At 38.0% G+C, this 9,194-nt stretch overlaps 2 protein-coding genes across 2 annotated transcripts; one reads left to right on the forward strand and one right to left on the reverse strand.

The window, feature by feature from the left end:
• Positions 1-819: 819 nt before the first annotated feature.
• Positions 820-4,308, forward strand: LOC107801568 (uncharacterized). Its single transcript, XM_016624913.2, has 2 exons — positions 820-3,582; positions 3,695-4,308. The coding sequence occupies exons 1-2, from the start codon at positions 918-920 to the stop codon at positions 4,105-4,107; spliced, it is 3,078 nt and encodes a 1,025-aa protein (XP_016480399.1). The 5' UTR covers positions 820-917; the 3' UTR covers positions 4,108-4,308.
• Positions 4,309-4,979: 671 nt separating this feature from the next.
• LOC107801569 (auxin-responsive protein IAA12) lies at positions 4,980-8,982 on the reverse strand. Its single transcript, XM_075237727.1, is given in 6 exon segments — positions 4,980-5,459; positions 5,462-5,470; positions 5,556-5,623; positions 6,088-6,220; positions 6,547-6,869; positions 8,338-8,982. Coding segments are annotated over 6 exon segments (957 nt in total). The 5' UTR covers positions 8,733-8,982; the 3' UTR covers positions 4,980-5,430.
• Between the last annotated feature and the right edge of the window lie 212 nt (positions 8,983-9,194).

The raw sequence follows: 9,194 nt of genomic DNA on the forward strand, positions 1-9,194 counted from the left end.
AAAATTGGGAAAGATCATGAATTAGGGGTTCAATCAATAAAAAAGGTTTTGACTTTTAAATTTAATACTTTTGAGTAATTACCAAACTGATTTTTGAGAATTTGGGTATTATATGAATGACTTATTCAACAAATTTCGTTTTAATTTGAAAAAATTTCTGAGACTTACTCCTCATTAAAAAAAACGCGCCTCGAACGTTCGGGCGTACGCCCCAAATTGCTGGATGTACGCCTCTTGAGACTTTCTCGCCCACACCATCGCCTTTTTGGTACGCCTCGCCCCGAAGCTCGCCCCGAAAACGCCTTTTCTAAAACAGTGATCTTAAGCAAGTTAATGTCGGATACATGAGTCATTGCCTATGATGTCGCTCAATTTATGTCCGTCACAGTCCAATATCAGTTATCAAGAAATAATTTCTCTAGCATTGGAAGTTTTATATATATTTTCTACCGGCCTCTTATACGCAATAAAGGGGAAAAAGTAAAACAAGAACATTAACACAAAATTACGTTGACTATGAGAAGGAGAAAAAGAAGTAACTGATGTAGAACGAGGCAACACATGAAGAAGAACACATTCTCTCCATGTTCAATGTCGGAGTCACTTACAATAAAGTCCAAACATTTGCCCAGTCAATTATTTGCATATTAACAGCTGTTTTGCAGAACCCAAGATCTCACGACCTCCTCCTTTTTGTTAACTAATCCCCATGTGAACTTAGTATTTTACTTACTCCATTAATATTGTATATACTATATTACTAGTACTATACTCTTCTCTTTTTTTCTTATCTTCTTCTTCTTCCCCCTCATACCCCACTTCACCGGCCCCATCATTTCCCTCTCATCGTTGTCTCAATCATGATGCAACAATAGCACAGAAATTATTAGCAAAAGAAAGTGTAAGTAGAGGGAAAAATGAATTTGCTTACCATTTTCCTACTGTTCTTGTTTTACTGTTACATTGGTTTTGCTAAGGTGGTGGTGGAGGCAAAAGTTGAGTTGAGAGACGAAGTGTCTATTTTACTTTCTATTAAAGAAAGTCTTATTGATCCTTTGGATCAACTTCGCGATTGGACAGTGCCCAAGAATGCAGCTGCAGGGAACGTTTCGGTTCCCTGCAGCTGGACTGGAGTTGAATGCAACTCCAAAGGTGCAGTTGAGAAGCTTGATCTGTCACACATGAATCTCACTGGCAAAGTGTCTGATGATATTCAAAAGCTGAAGAGTTTGACTTCACTTAATTTATGCTGCAATGATTTCTCATCACCATTGCCAAGAACCTTATCCAATCTCACTGCATTGAAAAGCATTGATGTAAGCCAGAACTACTTTGTCTATGGCTTTCCTTTGGGTCTTGGAATGTCAGCAGGGCTTATGTATTTGAATGCTTCGAGTAATAACTTCTCCGGTTATCTTCCTGAGGATATTGGCAATGCAACATTCCTCGAGACTTTGGATTTTCGAGGGAATTTCTTCGAAGGTTCAATTCCTAAATCTTACAAGAATTTAGGAAAGTTGAAGTTTTTAGGCCTCTCAGGGAACAATTTGACTGGCCACATTCCAGGAGAGCTTGGGCAGCTATCGTCGCTTGAGACTATAGTTCTTGGATACAATAGTTTTGAAGGTGGAATTCCAGCTGAGCTTGGAAATTTGACCAATCTCAAGTATCTTGATCTTGCTATTGGCAATCTTGGAGGTGAAATTCCTGCTGAGTTGGGCAAGCTGAAGCTGCTCAACACCATTTTCTTGTACAAGAACAGTCTTGTAGGTAAGATTTCACCAGAGATTGGCAGCATGACTTCATTGCAGCTACTTGACTTCTCCGATAACATGCTTTCGGGTGACATCCCAGCTGAGATTGCTGACCTTAAGAATTTGCAGCTTTTGAATTTGATGTCCAACAAATTATCAGGCTCAGTTCCTTCTGGAATTGGAGGTTTGCCTCAGCTGGAAATTCTTGAGCTGTGGAATAACAGCTTATCAGGTCCTTTGCCAAGTGATCTTGGCAGAAACTCGCCTTTGCAATGGGTAGACATTTCATCCAATTCATTCACTGGTCCTATTCCAGAAGGGTTATGCACCAAAGGTAACCTAACTAAGCTTATCTTATTCAACAATGCTTTCTCTGGTCCAATTCCATCTGGTTTATCAACCTGCACGTCCCTTGTTCGTGTAAGAGCGCAAAACAATCTTCTTTCCGGGACAATCCCAGCAGGTTTTGGTAAACTTGGGAAACTCCAAAGGCTGGAACTGGCAAACAATAGTTTGACAGGCCAAATCCCAAGTGATCTTGCTTCTTCTACCTCTCTTTCTTTTATTGATGTCTCTAAAAATAACCTTCAGTCTTCTATTCCTTCATCCATTCTTGGACTTCCAAGTCTTCAGAATTTCATTGCCTCAGAAAACAACCTTGTAGGCGAAATCCCGGATCAATTCCAGGATTGCCCTTCTCTTTCTGTCCTGGATCTATCCACAAACCATTTCACTGGAGATCTTCCAGCTAGCATTGCTTCCTGTGAGAAGTTAGTAACTTTGAATCTTCGAAACAACCAATTAACTGGTCCAATTCCAAGAGCAATTTCTATGATGCCCACATTAGCTGTTCTAGATCTATCCAACAATTCTTTAACTGGTGGAATACCTGACAACTTTGGCAATTCCCCAGCATTAGAAACGCTGAATGTTTCTCATAACAAACTTGAGGGCCCTGTTCCGGCAAATGGCATGCTCAGAACAATCAATCCAGATGACCTGATTGGCAATGCCGGTCTCTGTGGTGGTGTGCTTCCTCCATGTTCTCACAATGCAGCATACACATTGAAGGAAAAGAGCTTGCACGCGAAGCACATCATTGCAGGATGGCTAACTGGGGTAGCAGCTCTTCTACTTCTTGTTACAGCAAGTCTTGGAGCTAGGTCTCTATACAAGAGATGGAATGAAAGTGGAAGCTGTTTCGAACAAAGGTTTGAGATGAGCAGTAGTGAATGGCCGTGGAGGTTGATGGCATTCCAGAGGCTAGGATTCACTAGTAATGACATCTTGGCTTGCCTTAAAGAGTCGAATGTCATTGGAATGGGAGCAACAGGGGTTGTATACAAAGCTGAAATGCAACGTCAGAATACGGTTGTTGCAGTGAAGAAGCTATGGAAATCTGGAACTGATATTGAGATGGGGGGAAGTGAAGATCTTGTAGGTGAGGTGAACGTTCTAGGAAAATTGAGGCATCGGAATATTGTCAGGCTTCTGGGGTTCCTTCACAACAATCGCGATGCAATGATAATATATGAGTATATGCAGAATGGCAGCCTTGGAGAAGCTTTACATGGTAAACAAGCAGCAGGGAGATTGCTTGTGGATTGGGTCACTCGATACAACATAGCACTTGGAGTGGCACAAGGCCTTGCTTATCTCCATCATGATTGCCATCCACCAGTTATTCACCGTGATGTAAAGTCAAATAACATACTTCTTGATGCAAATCTTGAGGCAAGAATTGCAGATTTTGGTTTAGCAAGAATGATGCTCAAGAAGAATGAAACAGTTTCTATGGTTGCTGGATCTTACGGATACATAGCCCCCGGTAAGTCCTTACTCCAAAATTTTCAGCCTAGTTTAGTAAAATCTTAATGTATACTTATAGAGTGATCTTTGCTAATATTTGACAATCATTTATCTGGATGATGACTTTGCAGAGTATGGGTACACACTGAAAGTGGATGAAAAGATTGATATCTACAGCTATGGTGTAGTTCTCATGGAGCTCCTAACTGGAAAACGTCCTCTAGATCCTGAATTCGGGGAATCTGTTGACATTGTAGAATGGTTTCGGATGAAGATCCGAGACAATAAATCTTTAGAAGAAGCTCTAGACCCCAATGTAGGAACGATACAACATGTTCAAGAAGAAATGTTGTTAGTTTTAAGGATAGCAATTCTATGTATAGCCAAACTCCCCAAGGACAGACCGTCCATGAGGGATGTTTTGACAATGCTCGAAGAGGCAAAGCCTCGAAGAAAGAGCAGTAGCAACAGTGGAAGTAGTCCTGCTACTACTGATAAAGATAAGCCAATATTCAGTACATCACCTGTAAATGGCCTTCTGTAAGAAGAGAAGTCATGACCCTTTTTCCTACTTGAGTCCATTTTATTTGTAATTTTCATGTAGTATTTGACCTGTATTTAGAAGTTCATATATCGATTCTTGTATGTGTAGAATTTAAGGCAGTACAGGCAGCACTTTTCCTGCTGCAAGTGATTTTTTTGATCATGTAAGAAAAAGTTATTGATCAGAATAACACAGTTTTAACACGGAAATATTCTCTAATCAAGATATGGAATTGTATTGCTTACCTGAAAAAACAATCTTTAAGGGGAAGAAAATCAACTCAAACTAACTATCTAAAACAATCTTTAAGGGGAAGAAAATCAACTCAAACTAACTATCTAATTCCAGGATATTTAAATATCCCTCACAAGGGTTTCTCCAATTTCTCCTTTTATCTGTAGGTTATTCACTTGATGTTCATAACCTCCCTAACATTTTTTCGTTTAGAAAAAAATCCAAAGCTTATAATGGTTTTCTCATCCAATTTGCCATTTTGTTCAGAAAGAATTACCCTTAAGCCCCTTTTCTCTTCAACCAAAACCCATCACAAATCAAATCACTTTTGGCAACTCGAGTCTGCATTTCTGTTCTTTATTGTAGGTTTTCTATTTCCCCTTCTCTTGTTTCTTATTTTCTCCCTCTTAACTCTGTACGTTCCTCTTGAACAAGTGATGATATGCAATATAAAGAATCCAAGGAAGGTTACAACCAGCATTGTAAAATGTACAATTCCAACACACCTCCTCCGTGGCTAAGCTATACTTTCTTCCCTACGCTTCTGACAATCAAATAATTTTAAGTTTTATAGACAATGTATCTTGCTCCAAGCAATAGTTGGAGAAATACTTGCGGAAATAAGAGAAGACAAAAAGTTGAAATACAAACATGAAGCAATGAAATCTTTTATCAAAACCAACAAAAAAGGTTCCCAGTATGAACCTTGCAAATTTTTCTTTCAACAACATTAGCGTTCATCTGTTTCAGGGCGGCAAGCTCATCATCGTAATATAATACAAGTAGACATATCCATACTCACAAGGCAGAAAGCAACTTCCTCTGAAGATTGCATAGTGTATGACATATACCAGCATCTTCTGTAATCTACCAAAAGGTCTCTCCTCCCAGAGAGTGGGCACCATGACCCGTGTGGTAAAAAGCAGGAAAAAAGTGACAAAAAAATAAAAAGCCAATAAGGTCACATATGATCAGTTTGTTACTGAGAAATTATTTTATAATCCACTATAATTTCCTTCTGTACTTCATCCTTCCAATAAGGGGCTTCTTCATCTTTGAAAGTAGATTATTTATCTGACCTATATAGGCTTAGTCCTCTGTCTTCCATTTCTTTCCATGAAACTTGGAGCTGAAATTCAACAAAGAATTTAGTCAGCATGTCAGTTTTAATCTGTACGAGGAGCATGTGCATCATATATGTGACTCACGCTTACATGTACCAAGTCCATTGGCGTCAGATGTCCTCATGATTCGTAGTCTCTTGACGGAGCTAATAAACATCCTGAAACAAACAAGGAAACAAATAAGGCGGCCATATGATAAACACGGGTACATTTAATCGGTTCCATACAGAAGAATGTTGTGCGTTCTACAAAATCAGCCAGAAAGCACAGAGGGAACTGCATTATAACAATTACTGATTTCTATGAAGCCAAAGCTAAACCAGATTGGGCAATCCCCAACCCTTATAATTCGAACATAATAAGAATTTAAACTAGCAAAACAAAGTACAAAACTGCATACATATAATGTAAGAACCAAATTGCCAATTCATGTTGATGAATATAATCCCCCTATTATTTAATAAGCAACTTCTCCTATTCATTTTTCACTTTAAGATAACAAAGTTCAGACGTAAAGTACTATGCATCTGTTGATTTTTTCCAACACGTTTTATAAACAATAACTAGGTGTATTTCAGTTGCCTATGTGCAGGAGGAGCAAAGTAACAGATGCAGGACATACTCCCATGGAACATCTCCAACAAGCATCCAGTCTCCTTCTTTGTCTTCATAAGTTAGCACAAATTCTGATGATCCATCTAATAATCTTGAAGATGACGTTTCTGACATTACACCTAGCTCTTGTGCATTTGACGCTGACAGCACACAAAAATTGTTAATGTCAGAAACCATGGAAAATGAACCTAAAATACTAGTTATAAGAACTCCAAAGAATTGTTAAAAAACCAGAAATTAGCATGAAATGTCTGTCAGTTCCTCCAAGATATCAGGCTTAGAACATATGGGACAGCTAATATTTCCAACAAAAAAACATAATTCATTACAACCATGACCAAAACTCGGTGTATAATTCATTCAACTTCTGAAGCAACTAAAAACTCATTATCCTTTACGGCATATTTGTGGTAACAATCTTCTGTTCCATTGTCAGATTAATGAACTAGGGAGAAGAACTACTTACATCTTGCACAAACCGCTGTGTTGGGTTTTAGGAACATCCTATCTAAAGTCCGTTCCAAGTTCTCATAGCTACTATGAGCATTCAGATCTACCTTCCTTCCAATTGCAACTCCATCCATATTGACCTTCACAAACATGGAAGTCTTGATGAGCCCTTTCTCCTTGGCAAAACTGTTGCTCTTGCTGCTTCCCCCGTTAGTGATAAAATTTTTGCTTTTGCATTTCTCAATTGCCCCGCAATATTCTTCGGTGGGTGGTGATTTTGTCTGGTTAACTAGGGTATTCATCCTATAAGTTCTTACAGGAGGCCATCCAACAACCTGACTGCAATGTCGGATTCAAGCAAAAGGTAAGTAAAAGTAAAAGATTAAAAAAGACAAAGAGAAAGAAAACTATAAATCTTAAGTATGTTAAGCAGCTTATTATAGTTTACTCACTAAATAAAATGCACAACCTACATTAGCAAAGATGAAAAAGGAAAGGCATATTTTCCTGTGACATAGGAAAAGTTTCAAACACAAAATTATGTATGCAACAACAGTGATGACATAGTTTAGTCATGACAACTGACAAGTGGCAGATGACATTTTCTTTAGGGGTGCCAAGTAGCAAAACAGTCAAAATAACCATACATGCAGTAACATAACGATATGGAACAATACCACATCACACACTAAACATATAAACCATAACAAACAATACACAATATGTACTCACATTTAACATACAATAAACTTCCTGAAAAGGAGCAAAATTTTATATCACCAACCCCAGACATTTTGGAAATGAGCGCTTCAAGGAATAACTCAACGACAAAGAGGCACCAAAACTATGTAATCACACTCTTTTAATTAACTGATAGGATATAAACTTATCTATAGGTTCAGTGAAACCAAAACTTATTGAGTCTGACCATAAGGAATGTTATAGGAGGATGCAACTTTTCAGGACAACAATATCAAAATCTTCCTTAAGAGTTTCATACATAAATGTAGTCTCAACCACCAATCTTGGAAGATGAAGACGAGCTCAATATCCAAAGGAGCACCCTCTCTTTTTCTACACGAATTTGAGTTACCTGTGCTGGTTCCAAATGCTCTTGAATGGGCAGTTGAATAGAGGATAAACAAAATCTTTTTCTTCATGGACTAAGACTGAAACCATTCTGCCAAAGAACCTTTTCCTACTTGATGGACTAAGACTGAAACCATTCATGAAAATCTTACACAGGTAGAGGCGGATCCATATTTCAATTTAAGGATTTAACCTTTAGGTTCTTACAACAAAAAGCATTACACTTTTGGAATTATGGGTTTAGAATCTAATATTTGTTAAATTTATATATGTCTACGTGTGCTCTACATCACAAGCCACATGTCATGAGTCACATAATTTCTGTCAGATTAAAACTTCACCTTTTTGTCACTTCAAAAGGGATCCTTCCTTTAGATGAAGGGACATAAATATTCAATTAAAGTCGGAGATCACATAGTTTGGTACAATATTCCACCACGAGGAACAAAATAATGCAGAGAGATATAGAAAGTACATACTACAAGATAATGCTTATTAAAGGAAATGAATAAAAGAAAACGCATTTCATCATAGGTATCAGATTCCTAGAGAACCAAATATCTTGAACAACTTGTTCTAATCAAACATAATGTAATAAAGAAGAGAAAATTGACACATAGTTACATTAAAAAATCACATTAGAGCAGTAAAGAAGCTGCAGCTAAGAAATAGTAAGTGCTTATCCATAACCTTAGCAAAGCATGAAACTAGCACCTACGCAGATAAATTTATGAAATTGATTGCTTGCCTGACAGTAGAACGGGGAGGTGAAATAGAATCAGCAGCTCTCTTGGTGCCACAGAAGGCATTATTATTAAGTTTAGTAGCTGAAGAAGAGGAAGATGAAGAAAATGAATTGGAACCCAAAGAAGGGAAATCTTTAGCCGTCAAGAATTTAGCCCTTGAAGCTCCAGTTTTATTAGACTTAGAAACAGCAGCACCAAGACTAAGTCCAAGACCCAATTCAAGCTCAGATTCATCAGGGTATGATGATGAAGAAGCCTCAGATGATAACAACACCATATTCTCTTCCTTTGACACTGTTGAAATTGACCCGTCACTTCCTCCTCCACCATCACCAGCTAAATCCATTAGACCAAGAGTAGCTTCCATCAAAAACAGAGAGGGGTTTCTTGATTTTTTGCAGGTGGGTAAGAAGGGAAAGAAGAAAAGAAAAGCAAATGGGGAGAAAGGAAATGGTAATGAAAGGTTGGTGAGGGTGGGGGGGGAGTGTATGAGAAGGTAGAAAAAGGAGGGAGAAGTGGGGTACCACCTGTCTGCTTTGTGCGCTTCAGCGGAGGATGAATAGGATGATGATTTTTCTCCTAACGGTCCCCAGCAGTAATGTCTTATGTCTGCAACTACTGCTACTGCTATTTTGTAGCAGGCAATAACTAACAGACCAGATTTCTTGTTTTTCTATGAATTGCATATTGGAATGGACTAATAATTTTAATAATATAGTTAACTCCTAGCATTATTTTGTTCAATATTTGTATTGGTCTTTGACTAATTCAAATAAAATTCTTTTTATTTTCTATACTCAAATTCAAAACCTGCAATTAAGAGCGAAGA

The sequence above is a fragment of the Nicotiana tabacum genome, chromosome 19, assembly GCF_000715075.1.
Source record: "Nicotiana tabacum cultivar K326 chromosome 19, ASM71507v2, whole genome shotgun sequence".
Classification (NCBI taxonomy): Eukaryota; Viridiplantae; Streptophyta; class Magnoliopsida; order Solanales; family Solanaceae; genus Nicotiana; species Nicotiana tabacum.

Coding starts and splice junctions, on each gene's coding strand:
- LOC107801568 (XM_016624913.2), top strand. CDS start 918: ATGAATTTGCTTACCATTTTCCTACTGTTCTTGTTTTACTGTTACATT. Junction 3,583..3,694: donor TTACGGATACATAGCCCCCG/GTAAGTCCTTAC, acceptor ATGACTTTGCAG/AGTATGGGTACACACTGAAA.